Below are 27547 nucleotides of genomic sequence, written 5' to 3' on the forward strand. Positions count from 1 at the left end.
GTCACACCTGAGAGGATCAAACCTCATTGCAGGAGGCATGTCCTGCTCTGGTTTTCAGCAGGATCATAGGAGGAAAGTTAGACTTCTAGAAGCATCTATTTCAAAATGTCCCAGAAAAAAAGAAAAACACTTCAAAGGGACATCCTTACTCAGTAGTTCTTGATAAAAGTGTAAGAAATATGTTTCCTTCGAGGAGACAACTCTCTAGAAGATTCTTGGCTTGTGGCTTGTTTTGTGAAATTTTTTCAAGTCCAGAAACCGATAAGGAGGAAATATGTTCAATTTTTACATCATAGAAGGAAATATAAGGAACATTTGGTGTCTGCCTTTTATATGTGTATTCCTGTCACCCCATCTATTTCACTTGCTTGATTGAGCCCTGCCTAGTTCCTGGAAGACTGTGTGATGAGTCATCTCATTTCATCCCCAGATGATCCTTAGATTCATCCCCACTTTACAGATGAAGACACTGAGGCACAGAGGGGCTAAGCAGCTAGCTTGAGGTTACTTGGACAGAAGAGACTAGGCTCAGAGCCTTGCCTTTTCCAACATCATCCTGCACCTAAACTCATCACTCCACACATGTACAAACCACTGTGCAACTCAGAGAAAAGCACCATGCGTTAAAACCCAACTTTCATCTTCTGGGGGGGAAATACCATATTTCACTCTGGTTTTCTAGATTGCTGTGATAGCTGGACTACATTTGGGGTCTTCAGTCAATGCAGTTATAGGCACTTATTTATTTTAAACCACAATTGCATTCCATGACTTAAAATGCAGGAGCACATCAGTCACCAGGCAGACCAGTGATAATTGCCAAACCTTATGCTGGCAATGTGGCGGTTAGTACATTATCAAACCGACTTCTCTGCAGAACTTTCTGTGAGCTCTTGCACTTAAAGACAGACTTGTTAATGACTTTCTATAAATAAGTTCTAGCTTATAATTATTGTTCCTGCAGCAGCTGCTGAAATGTGACCTCTCCTCAAATATAAAACACCTTTTCTTTTCCTCTTTACTTTCTTGTGGGAAGAAAACATTTGAACACAGGAAAGTGGGCCGGGCTCCCTGTTTGGCTGTGTGACCTGGGAAGAGTTGCTTAGACTCTCTGTGCCTTCCTTTCACCCTTTCCCTATATCAGGAACAAACAGGGTGGTATGGATGAGCTCCTCGAGGATATGGACTATGTAGCATTTGTCTCTGAGCTCCTGGGGTCTAGCACATTATGGGTACTTGGGACTTGTGTGTTGACTGGAATAAACTCACTTGAGTTGACTATGCCTCGAAATGTTTAAAGGGCTGTAGAAACGTGACATTGTAATCACTATCATTTAAATGAAAGAAGATGTTAAAATATCTAGAGTCTTCCAACATGTGCTTCTTCCGAGCACTTTAGAACACGTTCTAGAAAATGAATGCCCCTGGAGTTTTTTATTCATCTCTCAAATTTAAACTGGCAGTGTTGGCTAACTATGGGACTGCCACCTGTTTTTGTAAGTAAAGTTTTATTGGAACCCAGCCACACCCATTCTTTCATATTTTGTCTATGGCTGCTTCATACACAAGCAGAATTGAATAGGTGTGACAGAGACCAAACATATAGCCCACAAGGCTGAAAATATAGGGTGTCCCCAAAAATGTATATACACTTTAACAGCTCATAACCCACTTAATTGCCATTCCTTTTTAGATCTAACTGATTTGAAATAATGGGTGAAGCCAGACTAAACTTGGAACAAAGAAAATTTATCCTAAAGTGCCACTGGATTTTTTATGAGGATACATAAAAGATAAAGTTTATGGTACAAAACTGGCAACAGTCATGAACTGAGGGCACACAAATACTGAATGAAATGACTTTAGATGTTTGTGATTCCATTGCTTCATATTATTATGGTAGCAGTGCTGAGACCAGAACAGTTATCAGTTTGAAAACAGGTATTGACCAAAAAAATTTATTTGTTTCTGTAGATTCTTTTAAATTTTGAAAATGAACTACATGTTAATAAATACTGACTTTTTAATCATTCAAAGTGTGTATACTTTTGGGTGGGGCACCCTTTGATCACTCAACATTGAATGAATGGATCTAGGAATGATTACATGATCTTGGGCAAGACACAGCCTTTCTCTGATCTCAGTTTCTTATTTTTAAAAGAACTGGCTGGCCTGGGTTTTCTCTAAGGCCCCTTCTAGAATTAAAATTATGCCCTGAGAGAGATGTAGAATTAGGATTCATTCAGCAAAAACTTGCCAACATCTCCTTTTAAGCCAAGTGCCATGACAGATACTGGGGATATGGTGATGGAGATCCCTGCCCTTGAGATGTATATTCAAAATTAGAGATCGGTCCTTGTAAAAGGTGAGGCAGTGTGTTCTGGGATGAGAACACAAGGTGTGAGTTAGCGCCACACATTGTAGAGTCACCTCAGGTCACGCAGAACTTGGATACAGAGAAAAACCTGAATCGTGGCGTCCGCCACTTCTGAGCACCGTGAGAAGACCAAAATTATGACATTTCTTCCTCTAAGGCAGCCATTCCTCAGGCTTGCATTTTCAGAAAGCTTCTCTAGGAGTACACCCATCTAAATTGATAAAGAGTCAAGATTAAAAAATAATTTCCAGTCATCTGACTTTAGCTCTTTCACATGTAAGCCTAGCAGAAGTCCTTGGGGTGTCTCTTTAATGAATAGCGAAACTTGGTGTTTCATCAGCATGAACCCCCAAGAGAGTTTGCTCTTGCAAAGCAGTATCAACATTGTCCCTCTCCCTGCAGTCTCAGTTGCTTCACGCACTTGCTCAGATGGTCAAACATTCACTAATTGATCCCCTATTTCCTGTCAAACACCTGGATTACCTTGAGTAAGCCCCCCAGTTGGGGGTCAATTAAACTGCAGTTTAATGCTTAGCCAAATGATTCAACATTCTGCTTTTGGGAGGTTGGATTTTAAAATGTTACCTAGAACTGGCAAAAAGTAATCCGCAGACATCACTTTTAGAACCCAGCTGCCAATCTGATACTCTGCCCAGCCTCTGTGTGTGGCTGTTCCCAAGCCCAATTTAAGGGCAGGATAAGCAGCGACCTCCTTCCCCCAGACCCACCCGCACCCAGGCACCTTGAGAGGGGTTGGTGGTATTGGGTTGGCACCACTCTACCCAGCTGGGAAGGAACAAAGGCAGCAGCTACAGGCAGTGCGGTTGCCCCAACGAAGACCTAGGAGACAGGCGGAGGGGAAGCTGCACCTTTTCCCAGTGAAGCCCAGCTATTGGTGCTTGAACTGGTGCAAGTCCTCAAGCGTCTTTCCGTCTTGCCCTTGATGCCAAAGTCATGTTCTGACAGGTGGGAACCAGAAGTCTGGCCATAGCCAAGCTGCCTTCTAGATGGAGTCTTCTGGATAATTTTGCTTCTTTCCCCTCCATTTGGATGCCCTTTATTTTGTTTTCTGGTCTAATTTTTCTGGCTGTGACTTCTGATACTATATTGAATAGAAGTGGCAACAGTGGGTATCCTTGCCTTGTACTGGATCTTAGAGGACACTTTTTCAGTTCTTCCCCATTGGTTATGAAGATAGCTGTGGGGTTTTCAGGTATTTCCTCTATCATGTTAACTTCCTCTGTGCCTTTTTAAAATAGTTTTTATAGTAAGTTTTGTCAAATGATTTTTTATGTTATGGTTTTTTTAAATATGTCTTATTGATTTTTTACAGAGAGGTAGGGAGAGGGATAGAGAGTTAGAAACATCGATGAGAGAGAAACATTAATCAGCTGCCTCCTGCACACCCCCACTGGGGATGTGCCTACAACAAAGGTACATACCCTTGACTGGAATTGAACTGGGACCCTTTGGTATGCAGGTAGATGCTCTATCCACTGAGCCAAAACCAGTTAGGGCTATCATGTATTTTTTTTAACATTATTTTGTATATATTGAACTATCCTTGCATCCCAGGAATAAATCCCACTTGGTCATGGTGTATAATCTTTTTAATGTGCTATTGAATTTGGTTTGCTAGTATTTTATTGAAGATTGTTGTATCTGTATTCATTAGGGATGCTGGCCTATAGTTTTCTTGAAGTATCTTTGTCTGACTTTGATATCAGGATGATGTTGGCCCCATAAAATGAGTTTGGAAGTATTCCCTCTTCTATCTATCTATCTATTTATTTATTTATTCATTTATTGGAAGAGTTTAAGGAGGATTGGTATGAATTCTTCTTTGAATATTTGGTAAAAGTCACTTTTGATATCAGGATGATGCTGGCCCCATAAAATGAGTTTGGAAGTGTTCCCTCTTCTATTTATTTATTTATTTATTTATTTATTTATTTATTCCCTCTTCTATTTATTTATTTATTTATTTATTCATTCATTCATTCATTTATTTGAAGAGTTTAAGGAGGATTGGTATGAATTCTTCTTTGAATATTTGGTAAAAGTCACCTGTGGAACTATCTGGTCCAGCTTTTCTTTATTGGAAGGTTTTTTTTATGACTACTTCAATCTCCATATTTATGTCTGTTCAGAATTCTATTTTTTCTTGACTCAGTCTAGGTAGGTTATACATTTCTAAGGGTTAACCCAAATATTTTAAGCCCTACATGTGTATGTATGTGTTTGATTTAAAAGCACCCAAAAAAAATCTAGAAAAATAAATTCTAAAGTGTTGAAAGTCATATTGTTTGAGCTAGGATTAAACAAAGGTGGAGGAGGGGGCCTATCACTTTTTTTTCTTCTCTATTTTTTATTTTGTTACAAAAATGATACATCTGTACTGTTTAAAAATCTATTTTAAAACCACAGCCCTGTCCTACTTGGTTTGGCTCAATGGTTAGAGCATCAGCCTGTGGACCAAAGGGTCCCAGATTCTATTCTGGTCAAGGGCATGTACCTTGGTTGCAGGCTCCTCCCTGGCCCAGGCCCTGATTGGAGGCAACCAATCAATGTATTTCTTCTCACATCGATGTTTCTCTCTGTCTTTCCCTCTCTCCTCTACTCTTCCTAAAAATCAATGGAAAAATATTCTCAGATGAGGATTAATTTTAAAAAAATTTTTTAAATAAAACCACAGCCCTAAGATGAGTCCAAGGAGAGAGAGTCATACCCATTTTTTAGAGGAAACAAGTGAGCCCCAATGGAGGTGGGGTATTAGTCAAAATTGGGGGAGGGGGATTCATGTGACTATATATGTATGCTGTGTTACACAACTTTTTTAAAGAAGAGGTTAAAAAAAAAAAAGGTAACAGATGGAAAACCTTACTGGAACACAGTTCCAGGAGTCTTTTTGCCCCCAGACTGCTGTTGCACAAGGTTCCAAGGCACATTGCTGATCTTCTTAGAATGAGGAAGAAGTTGAGTCCTACACAGTCACGTGACCTGGGCAGGCTGGTGCATTGGGAGCCTAAGCCATCAGCTCTGTCTCCATCAGGACCTGGCAGCTCCCTGCCCGCCCAGCAGCCTGAGGAGGATTTACTCACTGCCAGTGGCAGCTGTCGGTGCAGGACGTGGGCCCCTGCAGGGCAGTTCCGCTCCCAATAAGGGAAATTCACTTTATATGCACTTTAGGGGAAATGTCCTGAGATGGAGCCAGAGCCAGATGGGCACTGAGCTGATGAAAGGCGTAATGGTTACCAGAAAACATTTGCCAATGTGGATGGGTATTTTTGTATATGTGTGCATATGTGTGTGCGCGTGCCTTTTACGCACACACATCTCAAAGCCCCTTTGGTTACAATATTGTCTTTCCAGTTGTTCTACAATTTACCCTTATGTCCGGTGGACATGCTGAGCCTCCCACATTTTAATGCTACACTGTTCTTATTGTTTCTCCCTCCTCCCAGGTGCAGCTCATCCACTATAACCATGAGTTGTATACAAATGTCACGGAAGCTGCAAAGAGCCCGAATGGATTGGTGGTAGTTTCTATATTTATAAAAGTAAGTGTCTTGCATTCCTTTATTCTTCTCCCCTGGCCATTCCCACCACAATCAGGTTATCTCTCCTCAGTCCTGCTGGATGTGAGCCATGGCACAAAGAAAGACCTGCAAGGTAGTGATTTGCCATCCACGGGATTTATGAAAAATGAGGTCCCTCTCAGCGAGACACACACATGATGGGTTCCGTTTCACAGCACCAGGGCCTGTCCTGGAGAACAAACAGTGCTGGATCCAGGTGCCACCTTCTGCAGAAAAAGCAGAACCAAGTAATAGGAGGGGAGTGGGTAGCTCACCGACACCCCCAGGATTAAAGCCTCTCCAGTCTTTGGAAAAAGAGAGGCATGTGAGATGTCCCTCCCATTGGGTGCTGCACTGAACAGCTCCCTCCAGCTTCCCCACTATGGTTCTGGGCATCATCTTCCTCCCTTACTCCTTCCCTCCTTCCCTTTCTCCTTCCTTCCCTTTCTCCCTCCTTTGTAAGCATCCCCTGAAGAAAACTAAGCAAATATCACCAGTGCTGACTTTCTGACACTCTAGGGAGGCACCACATCTTCCTAGCAGTCAACAACAACAACACATCTCTTACCAAGCCAGTTCTAATTTGTTAAAAGGTAGTTGCCATTAACATTTTTGACAGATGGAGAGAGGAAACAGGTATGTAAATGTAAAGGAAGAAAGAAACAAAGAAATTGTCTTTTCCATTGGTGGGAGGGGGACAGGGGAGGGAAAAAGCCATGTGTGGCATTTCCAAAAGTTGGCCGCCACTGTGCCAACAACCCCTTGGGAAGTTTTGGCCAGATGGTTAGAGGAGGCACCCCAGTCTGAACTTGGACTCAGATGAAGATGATCCAGCGTTTGCTACTCTGGGCTCTGAACAGAGTTCTGGTGGTGGCATAGCATTGCTCAGAAGAATGGGCATGGGGGCACCCCAGGTACCACTCCCTGAAAGCATCACCCTCTGCAACAGGCACTTCACCTGCCTGGTCCTCCCTCTCAAGACTCCATGCCTCTCCTTAATTCCTCTCCTTCCCTTCCTGGGTGATTGATAGCAAACTACTCCGTACCCTCTGCTTAAAATCCTTTGGTCCTTCATAAACCTCATGGTTGTAAAATCACCACCCCCAGTCTTCCTGGGCACACACACCATCTTTTGTGTTATGTCTGAGACCCACTGAGGTTACTGATGCAGGACCTGGCTGCCTCTCTGTGGGGCTTTGGGAGGAACTTGTGCCCCGAACCCTGAGGGGCAGTTTGGGCCACGTTGGCCTTAGGGTGCTTCCGTTCTTCCCTGTGCAAACCTGAAGCTTTCTTGTTAGACCTCAAAGTACGCCACAGCATCCCTATATTTGTTCATTATAATCAACTTCCAGATGTTCCGTGCGTTATCCCAGCTGTGACTAGTCACTCACTCACCCCAATGCACAGATCATGTGTAGGACATGGGCCGGCCCTGTGCGAGGTGCTCGAAATAGAAATAAGTGAATAAAGCCCTTGGTCTCTAAGGACACACATTGTTACTAGGCCTCCCCTCCTTCTGATCTTTCCGCCTCCCCTTCCCAGCTCCCTGCAGGGGAGGCAGGAACGAAAATGAGAGGCCCCACATCTAGGTCAGCTGAGCCCTAGAGATGTCACTGTGCCCAAAACTGAGCCGTAGAAGGATGGGAGTTGTTTGGCTAAAAATAAGAGACTTGTTTATCTGTGGGCTTACTTATCTCTGTTCCCTCCTCATCCCCCATCCTTCCCGTGACCACGGGGAGCTGAGATTTGGCTGTAATTGCTACTCAATCACACACCATTAACTTCCCACTTAAGCTCACTTATACCAAGTACATATTTTATCCTCTCACCCACGCAGCCAACACACTAGAGCCCACAAATCATCTGTGTGCACTTTGGAAATTTTTCAGTTATTTTTAATCAGCTCCAAAGGATCCAGTCCCAATGTTAGCACTACCCAGACTCGCCAGGTACCACAAGCCCAAGGCACCGGACTGCGGGCCATGGCCCCTTCCTTACCTGCCATGACATTATAGTTTGGCTCTCCTCCTTTCAGAGGGTCCATTAGCCCCCACCAGTGGCTTCGGGCTATCTTTTAATGGCCACAGAGGATGGCAAAGCAGTAGTTGGGTTTAGTACTGAGGCTTCTGGGGTACAGCAGCGTTTCATTTGGGACTTTTCTCTGATTGTGGGTGGGCTTTTACAAACACCACAGAGCACTGCCACTCACCAAGCTCCCCTTGGTGTATGTCTCAACACAACACACCCAGTAACGGTGGGAAATGAGAGACAGATGGCGTGAAAATAAACAGTCTGTGCTATTTCCAAACTAAAAATTACCTGTTGTTTATCTAATAATAATAATCACCTGCTGAATTTTTCCAACCCTCAGAATAAATCAGATTTAAAACGTTGATGTGTCACAACATCCGATTAGTAGCTGAGGCATAAATTACAGAGCAGAGCTGAGCCAAGTGAGGTAGGAGAGAAACTGTTAGGATGAACAATGCACCTCGGAGGGAAAATGAGTAAAAAGTAGGTGCTAAGAAAACAGCGTCCACAGTCTCCAAGTGGCGGTCCCCTGGATCTAGCTCCTTGAACCTTGCTTTTTCTCCCAAAGAAGGGATTTGGAGACCTAAAGACATGGGCAACTGATCCCTAAACATCTGGTACAATGTTCGTCCCATAATGGGTGCTTGGTAAATTTTTATTGAATATATGAATGCCTAGATGTGTAGATGGTTGGATAGATGGATGGCTTACATAGATGCATGGATGGGTGGATGGGTGCATGGATAGATGGATGAATGGATTATGCATGAATGGATTATTGGATGGCACAGTGTATGATATATTCAACTTATGCAATAAAGAGCAGTTACATAATAAGGTTCTCTATTTTTCTTAGAGATTTATTTTCATTTCCATGACTCCTTTGTTCTATGTACTCTCTCTCTCACTCTCTACCTAGATTACTATCTCCATCCTAACATGTCACTCCCTGCTTCTTGCTTAAAACCCTTTGATGGTTCCCCATCCCTAGTTTAAATTTTCTAACATGATTTTCAAAGCCTGGCATAAGCTCACCTCCCATTCTCTCAGCTCCATCTACTCTGAAGTACATGCCTTAGCATGGCCAGTTCTCCCATGCCCATGTATGAACCAGATCCTCTGTAGGTAATGTGTTTCCTATCCTTCCACACTTGACCACCAAAGCATTTTGTTAATTTCTACCCATCCTTCAAGATTCAGTTCAGGTCTTAGCTCCCCAGATTTCCCAGTGGGTGACCCTCTCCTAGCACTGTTCATACAATATTATAGCCATTTATTTACTTATCTGTCTCCTTTCTCTAGACTGGGGTTTCTGGGAAATAGAGTATATTTTATCTCTGAATTTTCAGTCATCATAGTGATTGGCATATGGTAGGCACTCAAGAAATGTGAATGAACAAGTGAATTCATGGAAGCAATGTTTATCCTAAGATAGCACTATCCACTCATTAAAATTTTCTTTTTTGCCCTAGGTTTCTGATTCATCAAACCCATTTCTTAATCGAATGCTCAACAGAGATACTATCACAAGAATAACATATAAAAGTAAGTTTGGTTCAATTTCTTATACAACAGCTATTCTATAAAAGTTAATTCTGTCTGAAGGCAGAAAGCCAGAATCTATGATCTCCAAGAGCCCCTTTTAGCTTCCTGATCCTTTGGTTCTGTAGACAGTGACTCTGGAGAGTCAGAGTTGGCTAAGAAGCAGCCCATTTCAAAAAATAGTCTCTGGAGTCTTTGTCACCCAAGCCTGTCTAAGGCAACAATGATTATTATGAAGATGGTCATCGTTAACCCATGGATTGGTAATGAATCAGGGCCTTCTATTGGCTGAGAAACTCCACCATGGCAGCTAGTCATATTTGGGGCTTCGCCAATTATGTGATGGGAAAAGCATTCACATGGTGGTTTGCATCCAACCTCAGCACTCACAGAGCCTGACTGTGGGGCCAAGTCTCCCTCTCTGTGTCGCTGGGTCTCCCTTTCAGGTAGAGGCCAGATGACCTCTTTCTTCTTCCTCATGTATGACCCATTGATCCAGAGGTTTCCTTGGGATTCCAGGGTGTTTAATCCCTAGAATCTTTGCACAGAAAAGAGAGAACAGTACAGCATTGGAAGGAGAAGAGGGAAAAGGTGCTGCTGCTGTCCACAGAAATCCCAGAAATTGCTGGGTTTTGCAAAACTTATATGAAATAGTGCACATCAAGAGATGAAAGAAGTCAGTACAAAAAAAAAAAAAAAATATATATATATATATATATATATATATATATATATATATATATATATATGATTTCGTCCTTAAGCAAGGAGCTTTCTCATTTTGACTCTGTTTCCTCATTGCTAAAGTGAAGAAGTTGAATTTCAGGTGTCTGAGGCCCTTCTAGGATTCTGAACCAAGCAATAGGTAAATAATGATGTTCACAAAAGTTAAAAGCAGCATGCAAACATTTTAACATGCCACTTCCCCTTGAACATCATCTAGAATAGGGGTGTCGAACTCAATCAGAGAAGGGGCCAAAATCTAAAATCCAGCCTAAATCGCGGGCCGAATGGTTTACTGAACAGTCATAAACTGACAATGTCATAAACTGACAGCGGAGTGCAGTGATGACAGCTCGGTGCGGGCCACATTGCAAGGCCTGGCGGGCTGGATTTGGCCCGCGGGCCTTGTGTTTGACATGTGTGATCTAGAAGAATGAATGACGTCTCCAGAGCCCCCTCCCCCCCCATCTCATCAGTACCCCAGTGGAGTCCGCTCTAAGCTAAGGAGGGGGTTGCTGACTTATGTGAAACTAGCACATTAAAGATTATTATTAGTCTTTTAACTTTTTTGATTAAAAAAGCATGAAAATTAAATAAAATGTTTTCAAATAATCCTGAATTTGCAGTTTAGAGACCGTGAAAAGCTGTGAAATCACACATTAAGCCACAACACACCAGCTAATAGATTGCCAGCTGCAGAATCAATCATTAGTGAGGCTTTCCTCCCCGCCCCACCCCCAGCTCCGGTTAATTTTGAGCGATGTGGCTGCAGCTGAAGAAGAAAGTATCCACGTGGGTGTGCACTATGGGAAGGTGTATCGATTCTGGTGTAAATAGAGTCTGGAGAGCCAAGGTGACGGGACTTGTTGGGACCAATGATGGATGGTTGTTTTGTGGCTAAGGGAGACTTCTGCTTCAGCTGAGGCGTCCCCGCTGACTGCCACCCCTATCCGGTCTGCCGGAACTGAGGACACACTTTGGCAATAACTGAAGTGAATAACGATGTTAAAACCCAAGACCTTGATTCATTTGTTCACTCACTCACTCCGCACATATCTATGGAGTGGCTCCTAAGTACAAAGATATAGAGAAATCAATATAAAGGACATGTCTATCCACGGGGTCTTCGCTATTTAGTTAGGGAGACGGACTCTCAGAGTGTCTGATAAAGATTCGTGTAACAAGTTCTGTGTTAAAAATATGAAAAGAATGCTTTCAAATCATAGAAGATCTGCGTAGAATTACATAGCAAGGTTGCACAAAGCAGGCGCCATTCAAATAAGAACTGAATAGATGAATAACTGTTTGCTGGGGAAAGAGAAAAGAGAAAGAAAGAGAGAAAGGAAGAAAGAGAGAGAGAGAGAGGAGGGGGGAGAATGGAGGAAGTTGGCACATTCTAAGCCTAAAGAGCAGCATCTGCAGCAAAGAGAGCATTAAAAGGACAATAAAGCAAAGCTGGCATGGCTCAGTGACTGAGGATGGACCTATGAACCAAGGGGTCATAGTTCAATTCCTAGTCAGGGTATATGTGCGGGTTGTGGGTTCCATCCCCAATGTGGAGCATGCAGGAGGTAGCCAACCAATGATTCTCTCTCATCAATGATATCTCTCTCTCTCTCTCTCTCTCTCTCTCTCTCTCTCTCTCTCTCTCTCTCCCTCCCTCCCTCCCTCCCTCCCTCCCTCCCTCCCTCTCTCTCTCTCTCTCTCTCTCTCTCTCTCTCTCTCTCTCCCCGTCTCCCTCTCCCTCTCCCTCTTCCTCTCCCTCTCCTTCTCCCTCTCCCTCTCCCTCTCCCTTCCTCTCTGAAATCAATAAAAAATATATATTTTAAAAAGACAATGAAGAGTGCAAAGGGAAGATCTCTGTCCTCATCAGCCCTTCATCTAACATAAACCCTGTAAACATTGGTGATGATCTGAATAAATGGAGGAATGAAGGCCCCCTGACATAGCAGTGACAGGGACAGAGATAGTGAGTGGCAAGAAGGATGGTTGGGAGCCAGATCTTGAATGGTCTTGATTCCCAGCTGAGGAATGTATGCAGAAGAAGTATTTGAAGAAATGCCCTCAGCACCTCTCCAGACCCCCTTCTAGAAATGCAAATAGAAGAGAGCAGGAGCCCCTCCTCCGCTGTCCTTCATAATCTAGCTGTCAGAGCCCAGGGAAAATAAAGGAGAACTAAGAAAGATAAGGAGGCCCCATGGGGAGAGGTAACTGCATCCTGCCCCCTAATCACAGGTATTTGGTGCTCAACATTCATTGGGGGATGATGGAGGTGTTCCTGGTAGCACATTTAACATGCACCTGAAGGTTGGCACCACAGGGATAATGATGATCCCACACGTGGGAATGGCCTAGACACGCTATGTCCAGAACTCTGGCTTCAGGGATTGATTTGCTCAGCAGGAAAGCGCCAGAATTCTTCCCTCCAGCTAAACTCCCTGAGGCAGCCAGCCTGTGTGGCAAGCAGGGGAGTATCTGAAACAAGTCATTCACTAGGATACAACCAGTGGGTGGGAAGCACAAGCCTGCCAGTCTCTCCAGAGACCCAGCAGGATGCAGCAGGTGATGCTGATATCAGCCCATGAATTCCAGTCAAGACTGAAATAACACCACATGCTCCGGGCACCTCTCAGAATACTCTGCTTTCAAACTAACTACAATGCTGATACTTCACATTCCATGAAATGCATGGGGTTTTTTTTCTCTTAATTCCAACTTGGGTTCAGTTTGAAGAGCCATCTCTTTGCTTTTTGCGTTTGTTCCCACTTGGAAGGGGCATATGTTAACACAGAACTTGGGGGAACTTTGAAAGTTCAAGCTCATACCATCTAAACTCTCTGCAACTCCTGTCTGTTCCCTGTCATGGAATCATCAGTGAAAATCACTGTCATATAGAAGGACATAGCAGCACTGCCATTATTGTCACATGTAGTAACCACTTAAGTCACAGGGTCAGTCTTCCTCATCAGTCTTCCCTTGGAGACCATTGGAATGCTAAGTCAACCTAAGACTTTGAGAAGAGAGTGACATGATCTGCTGACAAAGGGATCACTCTGTTTGCCTGACTGGGAATAGACTAGAGAGGATCCAGGAGAAAGGAAATGTTGGAAGATGATTGCAGCAATCCAAATGATGAGACATTGTAGATCATAACCAGGCTAATGTGAAGGAGGTAGAGAGAAATAATTGGGCATATTTTGAGGACATTTCTTAATAGATTAGATGTATGATATGAACAAGAAGAGTCAAGGATGACTAAGGTTTTTAAGCTGAGCAACTGGGAAGAAGTGGTTTCCATCGAGTGAGATGTGAAGACTGTTGATGAAACATGTGAGTAGTGGGTGGGAAGGGAACTAGAAGTTTCAAGCATGCTAAGCTTGAGATGTCTACCAATAAGAGGAATGGAGTAGGCAGTTAGATATATAAGTCTAGATTTTAGGAGACAGAACTGAGACAGAATTTGAAAATCATTGGGCTCCAGATGGCATTTTAACTGGGTGGAATCATGGGAGTGAGAATAGATAGAGAAGAGAGGCGGACATGTCCTTACTTTTAAAAGAGCAGCTCAAATCCTTATGACTAGGGATTGCAAATCATTTCTAAAGATAGGTTTTAAATCCCACCCTCAAAGAGGCTCTTGGATGTCTGTCTCATCAGCTAGCTGAGGAGGTGTGAGGAGGCTAGAACACCATGGAAGCATGCGGTGAAGTCACCAGAAATGGCAGCCAATAGGGACACCATCCATTTGCTTGGTTTCATCAGAGATTAGATGTGTAAGAGTGAAAAAGGAATTGTGCAAAATCATCCTATTGAGCTAGTTAAAAAAAAAAAAATCAATGCCAGGCAATCCATTAAAAAAGAGGAAAGAAGGAGAATCTTGTCAAAGAACTGGGAATTTTAGAAGCCAGGTATCAAGCTGGTGAAAGTCAGCATACTTATGAGAAATACTAGAGGGTCCAGTGCACGAAATTTATGCACTCGGGAGGGGTTCCGCAGTCCCAGAGCCCTCAGGGGGGTGTCCAACTGATGGCTTGCTCTCCACTGGGAATGGGCCTAAGCTGGCAGTCAGACATCCTTAGTGCTGTCCCTGAGGCAGGAGAGGCTCCTGCCACTGCCACTGCCACTGCACTCGCCAGCCGTGAGCCTGGCTTCTGGCTGAACAATGCTCCCCCTGTGGGAGCACACTGACAACCAGGCGGCAGTTCCTGCACTCTGGTGATCAGTGTATGTCACAGCGACTGGTTGACCTGTCAACTGTCTGCTCCCTGGTGGTCAGTGCACATCATAGTGAGCAGTTGAGTGACCTTAGCATATCATTAGCATATTATACTTTGATTACAGGTCATTATGATGCCACCTAAAAAAATATGTTTAACATAAACACAATACACAGCACACAGACAGTATCTTGCTCACTCTAAATGAAGTTTCAAGTTCACAGTTACCATGTGTGAACCCATGCGGTCGATGGTAATGGTCTAGAGAGGATCCACCACTTTCCTTGGAGGTTTGGATTTCATATATCTGAGCCAATCTCTCCCTAACCTGGACCAACAATGGGAAAGACCAGCCTGAATTAATTTCAGGCTGAATTTAGACAGTCTTCTGAATGAAATCCATTTTATTAAAGTTAAATTCCCCTTCAACAGATTGGGGGTCAAGACTGAAATCATGACATTGAAAAATGGACTTTCTGAACGGATTTTCTGGAGGAGATATTGGTCATTTACTTAAAGTAGTTTAATTTTTTTTTTAATGTGGTGTTTTGGAAAGATGCCCGTATCCCTCCGTTTTCCTTGTGTTAATTAATTAGCAGGCACAGTGCCCCAATTATGTAAAACGTAACATTCCTATCGTTCTAATATCCACGTGACTTCATCAAGCTAGCATTTTTTCTTAATTTTATGGTATTTTAAAGTGGTGAAATTAGTGACTAATGGAGCGCAAAGAGCCTTCTTAAGTGGGTAAGAGGGAGTCGTTATTAGGACATTACGTATAAATGAACTATTCCAATGTCCTAGGACAGTGTAGCATTTTGGTAGTTTCATTCTCATTCAGTTTCACGCTCTCCATTCATTTCATTCACAGTAAATACAATGGTGAACTTGAGTCCAAAAAGAATCCAAAAGACCACAGATCCCAAATTTGAAAGTGTCTGGCTGTTGTCTTAATATATTTCTTCCGAGGAAATAAAGGCAGGACTGAAGGCGTTTAGAGGAGAGATTTTTAAGCATGGTGTTTTGACACACCATACGAGTCCCTTAAAACATCTTTTTCCGTCTTGCCTGTTTATAACTTTGCTTTAGCCCCAGACCCTTAACCCAGCTAAAAGAGGAATGTGTAGGCAAGGGGAGACCAACTTGTAACCGCCTTCTATGTCTTAGTTCCTCCGGAAGTGTTTTTGTGAGCCTGCTCCTCAGAGGGACAGGGTTTTAAATGTGATGAAATGTCACCAGAGAATTTAAGCATATTGTTCCTCGTGCCTTTCTCGGTACTTAATTGAACTTGTACTTTCATTTCAAAGAACAGCTTTGGAAAGGTTTTCGCAGAATTCAAAATGCAACATACCCATTCGTGTTGCAATCTGAGTAGTAACTCAAGTCGGCGAGGAACGGAGAAGGAGCAGCTTACCTCCATGAGTCCAATTCTCAGAGGCTCTTTCTTTCATTTATTGTTTCTGTAGAACAAAAAATCATATTACTTTATGCTTTGGTAATTGCTTTTTGTTTTCATTTCAGTTGAATGTGCCTCAGACTATAAGAGGAATTGTCATTCCATATGAGAAAATTGCCAAATAGTTCCATGTTGATCAGAAGGGAATCCACTATTGATCTCCAGGGCTGCCAAATCTTTTTCATTGGCATCGTTCCCTTTGGGTTTTTTGTTTAAATATATTTTTATTGATTTCAGCAAGGAAGGGAGAGGGAGAGATAGAAACATCGATGATGAGAGAGAGTCATTAATCAGCTGCCTCCTACACACCCTATACTGGGGATCGAGCCAACAACCAGAGCATATGCCCTGATCGGGAAGGAAAATGTGACCTTCTGGTCCATAGGTCAATGCTCAACCACTGAACCATGTCGGCTGGCTGGTATCATTCTCTTTGAATGGGAACTTTATAAGCTGGAAGGCAGGTGATGTTAAATCTCATCAGTGGGCCGAAACCGGTTTGGCTCAGTGGATAGAGCGACAGCCTGCGGACTGAAAGGTCCCAGGTTCGATTCCGGTCAAGGGCATGTACCTTGGTTGCGGGCACATCCCCAGTAGGAGGTGTGCAAGAGGCAGCTGATCAATGATTCTCTCTCATCGATGTTTCTAACTCTCTATCCCTCTCTCTTCCTTTCTGTAAAACATCAATAAAATATATTTTAAAAAATAAAAATAAAAAAATAAATCTCATTAGTGGTCCACACAAGTAAACACAATGCATTTAACAGAGGCTGCACTGTTGCTCAGACTAAGGCAAGATTCCCCACTGTGCAGTTCTAGGTGTTTTCGTCATAGGTGCTTCCCTTTGGAAAAGGAAAACAAAACAAAAAAGCCAACTGGGGAATTGTGTTCATGACTAAGAACTCAGCATAACATATTATAAATGATAGACTTGCTAAGAGCATGTCATAAAATCAAGAGTATAGCCATCAACTTCTACAGTAATTTGGAAGAATAACACTGAGCTATGAACCGTGCATACACATTTTATACCTATTGATAGTTCAAGGGGTCTTCCTGTACTACAAAGATGTAGACAATACTAAAAATATTACAACACTGTCATACCAAAAATGTGACCTACTTAAGATACATGTCTATGTAAACTTGTTTCTATTTAACGATATTTCAGAGTAGGGGTGTCGAACTCAATCAGAGAAGGGGCCAAAATCTAAAATCCAGCCTAAATCGCAGGCTGAATGGTTTACTGAACAGTCATAAACTGACAGCGGAGTGCAGTGATGACAGTGCGGTGCGGGCCACATTGCAAGGCCTGGCGGGCTGGATTTGGCCCGCGGGCCTTGTGTTTGACACATGTGTTTCAGAGTCTATAGAATTCTTTTTTGATTGAAAATGACTTCAGTAATATCCAGAATAATCTGGATATTTCCCTCAAGTAAGATATTACAATATTTAGCCATGATGGAAAATTAAGTTACTGACAAAGCCCACAATTAGAACTTAAACTTGAAGTCCGGGGCTTATCCTATATAAGCTATAGTCTCCTAAGATAGATAGATGGTGATGATGGATAGGTGAAATAAATAAGTAAAGAAAGAAAGAAAACCTCTCTATAAAACTATCCATGAAAATTTATTTGAACTCCTGCCATCACTTCTTCTCAGTAAATATCCTTAAAGCAAGCAGGGCCATGTATGATCACCCCACTGGCCTCAGAGCTACCCTGCACATTTGTGTCTCTCTGCTCATAAGTAACTCTGACCTCTAGATCTTTGCTACTCTTACTAATGAATAGAGCCATGAGAGTCTGAGGACCAGAGGCCACTTTCCAGCACATTAGGTCTTAGGCTCCTTTGGTCTACGATGCCCAGAGGATAACACTGACATGCACAGACCGAGTTTTTCTGCAGGCTGCTGCATGGATGCGATCGCCTATGGGTAATAATAATTAGTTCCTGGCCAGATCAGCAGTGGAGGACACCCCAGTGTTCCTTGATACTAGGGCTGAAAATTGCTGGGTGTGCTCATATTCTTTTCTCGGGTTCCCATTGCCTGCATCCTGCCAAATACGGCAAGCAAGTCTTTGTGGGGAGAAAAGAAGAGGCAAAAGTGTAGCCTATAATTCTCAAATTCCAATTTCTAAAAGAGAACACTGATTTAGTGGCAGCCTTTGAGGCAACATGGTGAGTGAAGTAGACAAGCATTACATGTTAAATGCACACCAATTTCAGCAATGCAAATACGTGGTTCAGGCCTGTTTGGTGTGGAAATATGGTCAGACAAGAGTCTCCGTCTCACCCTGATATCTTAGGATGTGATTTGTAACGAGGAGAGGGCTGGGCAGCACATATGTAAGTTAATGATATAGACAGGAGCCTCAGAGAATTTTTCCCATCATCTGGCAGATGATGTTGCCTCTTCCTCCCTTAGTTTATGACCAGCACTACCAGCTGGGCAGAAACCACTTCATTCATTCATTCAACCAATGTTTATTGAGCACCCACTATGCAGTGGACCCCCATACTGGGGCTTGGGATTAGAGATAAAAGATGGACACCAACATTTAGTCCACTGCCTATCCCAACCATCTGCGTATTATAGATGTGCAAACAGGCTCAGAAGTTGCCTGCATGTCCATGGTCACTTGGATGGTTAAATAGCAAAGTCATCTCTCACACTCAGGTCTGAGTCCAGAGCTCACACTCTTCACTCTGGGTCTTTCCAAGTTCTGTAGTGTGAGGAAATAAATAGGGCAAAAGGTAAAGTATGAGAATTAGGGAGATTCGTGGAAAGAACAAAATTGGTGAATGAGGGTGGTGGTTGGGCAGAAGCTGCCTACTTTCTCTGACGACTGTTGCATTTCTCTGGGATGTGGACAAAGAGGAATCTCATGGTGGGACCACAGTGGGTAGTCTGGAATACCATCATTACGATGCTTTGGAAGCATGTTGTTACCTTGCTTTGTGGGTTAAATCCATGAACATGCTTCATTGTGCTCTTACACCACCCTCCAACACACACACACACACACACACACACACACACACACACACACACCAATCCTTCCCTCAAATGTGAATGCAACCCAGAGCCTGATTGTGGTTTCAGAAAAACATAAATGTTCTTTTTCTTTTCTCCCAGTCATGCTTGGAATGCCCCTCATTTTACTGCCTCCTTCTTTCCCTCATTCCCACCACCACGAATAAAATAAAATAATGGCAGCATGCTTGAGTCCCAATATGCTCCACGTGCAAGCTTGGTTAAACAAATCACATTGACCTTTAATAAAGATGTGCCAAATGCTTCCTTCTCTCATTCAATATGTTAATCTTCAGCCAAAGCACTGTCAGAGCAAGCATCATTAAGTGCACATCTGATCACGCTACCCCCCTGCTTAAAACCCTTCAGTGGCTCTGCATTGCCTATGGGAGGAAGCCCAAACTCCCAGCAGCACAGAGAAGGATCTTCAGGTGTGGCCCCTGCTGACTCTCCAGCCTCATTTCTCACAACACCCTTCCCCCTGCATCTTATCTACATGCTGGCACCGTTCTGTAAGTCCTTAGCTCTTTCTCCACCATGACTGTCTACAGTGCCTTTGACAACCACCCCCCTGCCAGCCACACACTGATTAGCTCCTGTCATTCAAGATGCAATTCAGGTGAGCTCCTCTGCTAATCCTCTCCAGAGTCCCACCCCTGGGCAGAACTGACAGCTTCTCCATGTACTTGGTGCAGATATGCATCACTGTGTCTGCTGCTCCTTGATGCCTTCACTTAATTACATCCTGCTCTCCGACACCCAGCCTGACACGTACAAGGAGCTCAAGAAACAGAGCCAAGTGATGGACACTCACATGAGCTTGCTGTATAAGGCACCTGTTCTAACTGCCAAGGTTCATCATGTCCGTGTGTGCTCTAGGCATCATGACTTTGTCGTGGAAGCATATTGCAAGGGTCAGGGTGCAGAGCAGCCCAGCCGTGTACCAGTCGCTGTACACCTCTTGAACTTGTCCTGAATCTCTGATGTTTTGATGGAAAAGCAAAAAAAAATTTAAATGGAAAGACAAAGGAAATCCTTTCTCCTAGAGTTGATCTCCAAATGCAGCTTGACCAATCTCTCTCTCTCTCTCTCTCTCTCTCTCTCTCTCTCTCTCTCTCTCTCTCTCTCTCAGTTGTTTAACTTAATTTTTAAGCCTCGTGATTGGATTTGGCCCGATTATTTTTCTTTCTAAAAGTAGTTCTTAAATGTTCTTTTCATTAAGCAATGGTCAGAAACAAGAATGGTGACCAGGCAACCTTTCCACAGAAACTACAGCCTTCAAATGGGCATTTCATTGTAACTATAATACTACGATTCCAAGTCTCAGGGACTATAGCCAAATATTTGGCTCTTCTTTGTGTCCTTGTCATAGACCACATTTCTTTTCATCGATATTCAGTGTCACATCCTGTAAGAAGAATGTGCTTCCTCGCATCTATGATGTCAACCGTGGGCATGTGATTTTTTTTTTGGCTACCAATATGTTCACAGGAGTAACATACACCACTTCTGGGATGGGAGCTTCTCCTCCTATCATTGCAACTCACCAAGGTCCAGATGGCACCTATCCTAAGAGTTTAGACAACAGTAACATGGAGGAAGCCCTCAGCCAACCTAGAATGAACATGTATGACAGCAAGAAATAAACCTTTGTTGTTTGAAATGATTGAGATTTGGGAGGCCCCAAATCTGTTACTGCAGCCTATCCTGACAGATGCAGTCTTCTGGAATCAGAAAAGGAAAAAATAATCAGCAATACCAGCACTTTATAAGAAACCTAATTCTTAAGTCTTTCTTATTTCCTTCTTTAGATGATGCATATTTACTACAGGGACTTAATATAGAAGAACTATATCCAGAGACCTCTAGTTTCATTACTTATGATGGGTCGATGACTATCCCACCCTGCTATGAGACAGCAAGTTGGATAATAATGAACAAGCCTGTCTATATAACGAGGATGCAGGTAAGCTTCTCTGGTCTTAGCAAATGGGGAAGTTGATATGAAGACTGGCTGTGTTTATGAAATACCTATTGTATTAGTCGGCTAGAAATGCTCTAATAAAGTACTGCAAACTTGGTGGCTTAAATAGCAGAGAAGTATTGTCTCACAGTTCTAGAGGCTATAAATCCAAGATCAAGGTGTCAGCAGGATTGGTTCCTTTTGAGGGAGTGAAGAAGAATCTGTTGCATGCCTCTTCTCTGGTTTCTGGTGTTTTCTGGCAATTTTTGGTGTTCCTTGACTTGTAGAAGCATACTGCCACTCTGCCTTCATTTTCACATGGTGTTCTCCCTATGTCTGTGTCTCTTTGTCCAAGTCCCCCTTTTTTATAAGGACACCAATCATATTGCATTAGGGGCCACCCCAATAACTTCATCTTAGCTAATTACACCTGTAATGACCTTATTTCTAAGTAAGGTTGCGTTCTGAGGTGTTTGGGGGTTATGACTTTAACTTGTGAAATTTGGGGGTACACAATTCAACTCATCATACCTGTATTTAAAAAGTCAGCATCTGAAAAGGCTTAGCATGAACTGATTGTAGAAGCATCGACTTGTCTGAGAAAAGAATAGCAGAGTTCATTCCCAAAGTGCTCTACAGCAATAGTGCTCAGAAAGCAAATGAGCAAAATGGATGATATGGACAAATCTGTTTGAAAACGCTGGATTAAAAAAGAGTTAAATAGATTTCATTGTTGGGAGACTTCCAAGCCTTTAAAATGATAATAATTATGTCAGTCTCCAAGAGGAAGCAATAGGATATGTAGCATTTCACAAACATATTTGAGTGTGGAGTTCTTCAGAGCATCTCAGTATTTCTCAAAAATCTGGCTTGGATCCTTCAGAACTGGACGGGAACCAGGAGCTCTGGCCTCTGAGGCAAGCTTTGGTTCATTATGTGCTCATTATGTGCTCCTAGGGCTGCCACCCCCCTCCTGTGAAATAAGTATTGCTCTTTATGATGAGGGGGGAAATTACACAAGTCTGTTCCAACTCTGACATGCTCTGATTCTGGGATCCTATGACAGCTCAGAGGAAAGATGAGCAAAGGAAGCAGACTCCGTTCTCCTTTACAGGATATGTACAATTGATCTTTGAATAACTTGTTCACCTATATACAGATTTTTTAAAATAAATGCTTGTGGTTGGGAGTCCATGGATATAGAGAGCTGACTCTATGCATTGTTCTATACCATTTTATACAGGGGACTTGAGCATAGAGAGCTGACTATGCATTGTTCTATGCCATTTTATACAGGGGACTTGAGCATTTGTGGATTTTCGTATCCATGGCGTTGGGTTGGCGGGGGGGTTGGGGGGGGTTGTGGGGTCCCTATAAGCAATCCCTGGTGGATAGATACCAAGGAACAGCTAAGTTTTGGGGAAAGTCAAGTTATATGCAGATTTTCAATGGCACAGAGGGTCGGTACCCCTAACCTTCACTTTGCTCAAGGATCAGTTATACTTACAGCCCAAAAACAGTGTGAATAGTTTGAACTCCCTGATCCTATCTGTATTGGTTAGGACTCTTGGTGACAAGCAACCTCCTCCAGATAAACTCAGAGAAAGTGTTTGCTCAAGAGATACTGGGCATCTTAAGGAATTTAATATCAGAAATTGATGTCAGGAACTTGCTAGGATCAGAATCCCAGACACCCTTTATCTCTTGTTCTCTTCTGCCTCCTACCACCCATTCGCTTCATTCTTTTCTCCTGCTCAAAACTACTCCTTTGCTTCTCAGTCCTGGGGTGGAACTTGGCTGCAAACATTTCAGTCCAGCTCTTTGATTTCACAGAAAAGGAACTAAACTAATCCAGCTTAGTTTCGCTCTGGCCCCTGGACCAGTCACTGTAGTTTGGATAATACCCATGTGCAGGGAATCATTCCCTGAATTGTTGAGAATTATTGAACCATGGGGTGTAAGAGAAAGAGACCCTGAAGAACAGCTAGTTGGATTTCCTCCTTTGACAGAGGGTGTGTTTGAGGATAAAACAGAATAATCGACTTGTTCAGGGGCATCCATGAGCTACTGAGCTACAAGTGAGGCTCACTCCACACAATGGCAGCATCAGTGGGCCCCTAGCTCAGCTGAATCCACACAATCAGGGTCTCCGAGGGGCTCACATGGCCGTAGCCTGGGTTAGCCAATACAGTCTTCTCCCCTGGTTTATTTAAGAGGGTGGGTGGATCTCACAGTTGTTTCTCTCTCCTCAGATGCATTCCTTACGCCTGCTCAGCCAGAATCAGCCATCTCAGATCTTTCTGAGCATGAGTGACAACTTCAGGCCCGTCCAACCCCTCAACAACCGCTGTATCCGTACCAACATCAACTTCAGTTTACAGGGGAAGGACTGTCCAAACAACCGGGCCCAGAAGCTTCAGTATAGAGGTGGGTGCATTGCTCAGAGGGCCCTGGGCCAGGCCAGAGCTCAGTCCTCCTGCTTATACCTATCCTTGAAGGCCTGGCATTTTCTCCCATTATCAGAATCGTGATTATAAATTATAAGTAAGACCACCACCTTCCATGTGCATGGCACTTTTCTGTTGATAAAGCCTATATATTAGAGTTAGAGATCAAACTTTAAATCCCTCTGTTTTGCTTCTGGTTCAGGCAAAACAGCCTTTTCATTGCCATTGTACAGAAGAGCCAGAGAGGCTTATTTTTTTCAAGGCTAAGTGTTAGAACAGACAGGTAGAAGCATTGGAGCTTTTATTTATGTGCATGATGAGCCCCTTTCTGCTAAAAGGTGAGCAAATGCTCTGGATGCCAGGCTGTTGGGATACAAGGAGATAATGTGTGTGAATGCATCCTTTTCTGGTGCTATGTCCCTAGAAGTGACAATTATTCCTACTATGGGGGACATTCAAAACAACTCCCGCCACCTGAAACCCCCTGGTCCATACCAGCCCTCTTCCCTTCTGCACACTAAGTATGTGTTTGATCATGGTGCTCAGCTCTCAACATGGAAGGACAGTGAAGGCAGAATGGTGTCGTGGAGACGCCTTTGACCCTGAGTCAGGACACCCAAGTTCCAGACCTGGTTCTGTCACTAACAAACTATGCAAACCCAGCCAAGTCATTTACCCAGTAGATCTCACTTTTTTATGATAATCCCTATACCATCTATCTCACGACTTGTTGTGAGGAATGAACGAGAGCCTGGATGGTGAAGCCCTTGGTATCAATAAAGTGCTGCTCAAATATGGGGCTATATATATTACCAGACAGCTTCTCGAAGCAGCTACCACCACTGCCCTTGGCCCCCCCCACTTCATCTCTCCTACTTCCCCCACATTTTCCTTTCTTTTTTCAGACACATGTAGAGTGCCAAAATTAATATTCTGTTCCCTTCAAGCCAGAGCTACCGACAAATAAATACTCAACCCATTGATTAAGCCTTCTCTTTACTCAACACCTATTTATTGTACATTTAATATGTGCCAGGCACTTAGCTTGGTGATGAGGATACAGTGTGATGCAGAGAGATATGACCCCATCCATCCAGCACAAATAATCTACAGCAGGATGTAGACTTTTTGAGTCATACACCAGTCATATTGGATTCCGGCCTACCTCAATCAGTTAGATTAGGACCCACCCCAGTAACCTCATCTTAGCTAATTATATCTGTAATTACCTTATTTCCAAATAAGGTTGCATTCTGAGGTATTGGGGGTAAGGATTTTAATTTATAAATTTTGGGGGGCCTGCAATTCAACTGATCACATCTATGTTTAAATAATCAGCATCTGAAAAGGCTTAGTATGAACCAGTGGTCGGCAAACTCATTAGTCAACAAAGCCAAATATCAACAGTACAATGATTGAAATTTCTTTTGAGAGCCAAAAACCGACTTCTGCACATGGGTCACGAAGTTGCAATCGCACTGTACATGCGTGCCTGCATGTGGTATTTTGTGGAAGAGCCACACTCAAGGAGCCAAAGAGCAGCATGTGGCTTGCAAGGAACTTAATATAAAGTTTGATCTCTATCTCTAATATATAGTTTGCCGACCACTGGTATGAACTGATTATAGAATTATTGACCTGTCTGAGAAAGAACCAATCGGGTTATTCTTAAAATGCTCTACAGTGATCATGTTCAGAAAGTAATTTGAGTGAAAGGGATATTGGTCAACTATGTTTGAAAAATCTGCATTTAAAAAGACTTAAATAGATTTCATAATTGGGAGACTTCCCAGCCTTTATAATGATAATAATTATGCCAGTCTTCAAGAGGAAGCAATAAGATATGTAGCATTTCACAAACCTACTTGAATGTGGAATTTTCTGCCACACTCCGATGTTATGGTGTGAAAGAGGCCATGGGTAATATGTAAATAAATGGTGTGGCTATGTTCCAATAACACTTTATTTATAAAAACTGATATGGGCTAGATTTGATCTGTTGGCTGTCATTTGCCCAACCATGGTCTAGAGAAAAACTTTCTGTGATGATAAACATATTCTATATCTGCACTGTTCAATAGGGTAGCTACTAGCCACCTGTAGCTATTGAACAGTTGAAGTGTGACTAGTAGAGTGAGGCAACTAAATTTTTTATTTAATTTTTCATTAATTTAAATTTATGGTAGCTGCATGTAACTGGTATGGGGACAATAATTTTAAATAGAGGTTCCTAGAGAAATAAGGGGGTTCTAGGTATACATAAAAGTAAGCAGGCATTTACAGACCTGTTTTGTTCCTTCTCCTTTGGAGTAAGTCCCCCAAATTCTGTGCCAACTAATTCAATTCACTATGCCTTGTTCTTATGATATGTGTGTGTGTGTATGTGTGTGTATGTGTGTGTATGTGTGTGTGTTTCTTTCTTTCTCCTTCCAGTAAATGAATGGCTCCTCAAGTAGGGAACTAGCCCAAGAAGAATTTCATCTCAGCGAAATGCTACAACTGTGAACTGACGTAACCTGGAATGTCCCCCTTCTTTCTTCTCTCTCCTTCCCTTTTCTCAAGCCTCATTCACTCTTTGGATTGGCCCCATCTTCATGAAAAGTGTCTGCAAAACCATGGCAGAAGACACACATACGCATACATACGCACACACCTGCAAACATATCTACACACATACAGGCACAGCCTACAAGATCGGAAGTCAAGTTTTCAGAAACAAAAGGCTCATTCATAAGAGGTCTTAGAAGAAAATAACCAGTTAACCTGATAACAATTTTGATACTGTTTTCCTGAACTAATAAATCCACCCAGTGAGACTTTTCAGCCTTTGTACATACAGAATTCTTCCAAAAGAGAACGGAGAAAACATGGCTTTGACAGCATCAAGCAGACTTTGTGCTTTGCATCGAGTAATCTCAGTGTCCTAGGATCCTTGGAGGGTGCTGGTGGCAGGTGAACCAGGACAGAGTTGGCCAAGGACACTTATTTCTAGATTCTGATTCTTCTGTTTACTCAACAATTTAAAAAGGAAAAAAAAAAAAAGGACAGACATTGAAGAGATACACATTGTATATATATACCACCGCAGACTATAAAGAAATTGAATTATTTCCCCTTTGTCACATATCTGTAGTAGGATTTGCCAAGATCAGATCCATTTGCTGTTTCTTGTTTTCCAAAGGTCATACATTGTGTTTGGTTATTGTTAACAGCTCAATAAATGGGTTTAACGACTTAATTTTATTTTTCTGGCTTCGGGTCTGTTCTCCCTCCCTACAGACTAAGCCCCGGCCCCCTGCAGCTGCATTCTTTGGTTTCACGTGTTCCTTCATCTACATGTTTTGTTCATTCGCAGCCCGTTTTTTACTGAGTTTGTGGCAATCAGGAATGCATTTGCTAAAGCAAGTATAACTTTAATTACCCTCCGTGGCTCCATCATTCATCCGAGGTGAGCTCCAGCCTGAGCTAGCAGGCTACCAATTCCTTGCGTTTTAAAACTGCCACCCCCCTCCCCCTGTGATGCTCCCTTGAAGGAATGCACTTTGCCTTGTAAATTCCTGGGGAAGGGGTGTCTTTTCTCTCCGGGTGCAGCTGGATCTCACAAAGTACAAACGAATGCCTTTCTTTCCTTGTTTATAATGGTCACTCACTGTGTTTGGTTACTGTCAAGAAATCAATAAATGTGTTTAACAAGTTACCCGGGACTCATGTCTGAGTTTATCAAAGGATGCTCCCTGCCGAAGCCCCTGCGTCCCGCTACGTTCACAGGCAATTGCATTGTGGCCGGCGGGGCAGCCAGAGCCGCCAGAACGGCCTGTCCGGTCACTCCCAGAGCCAGGTAATTAATATCCTGTTGAGAAAACATATAGGCTTAGCTGCTGGAAGGGGAGGCTTGGATGTTCCTCAGGTGGCCAAATTAAAAATAGCTTTCATCTCTCCTTTTTAGCACAAGAGGGAAAGCACAGGGTATGCAGAGTCTGTGCAAATGGGACCTTCACAAGCATATGACAACCTTCAGCCAAGGGACGAGGTATATTGACAATGAAAAAATCAATAGCCAGAAATTTCATATTGGAAATAGACACTGAGTTGGATTTTTATTTTTACATTTTTCACCAATATTAGATGATGGGCTTGGCCATGGTGACATAATGCGCTTTTTTTCTGAGCAATC

General features: G+C 42.9%; 1 protein-coding gene across 2 annotated transcripts in view; it reads left to right on the plus strand.

The window, feature by feature from the left end:
• Positions 1-27070, plus strand: part of CA10 (carbonic anhydrase 10) — a 362748-nt gene extending 335678 nt beyond the window's left edge. For both annotated transcript variants that reach the window (XM_084863086.1, XM_084863087.1), the window contains 5 exons: positions 5842-5937; positions 9459-9531; positions 20775-20929; positions 23179-23353; positions 25807-27070. In XM_084863086.1, coding sequence (XP_084719212.1) covers positions 5842-5937; positions 9459-9531; positions 20775-20929; positions 23179-23353; positions 25807-25829 — 522 coding nt within the window. In that variant the 3' untranslated portion in view covers positions 25830-27070. The remainder of the gene's footprint in view (positions 1-5841; positions 5938-9458; positions 9532-20774; positions 20930-23178; positions 23354-25806) is intronic.
• Positions 27071-27547: the final 477 nt, after the last annotated feature.

This window comes from Pipistrellus hanaki (assembly GCF_964339955.1).
Source record: "Pipistrellus hanaki genome assembly, chromosome: 16".
Taxonomy (NCBI): Eukaryota; Metazoa; Chordata; class Mammalia; order Chiroptera; family Vespertilionidae; genus Pipistrellus; species Pipistrellus hanaki.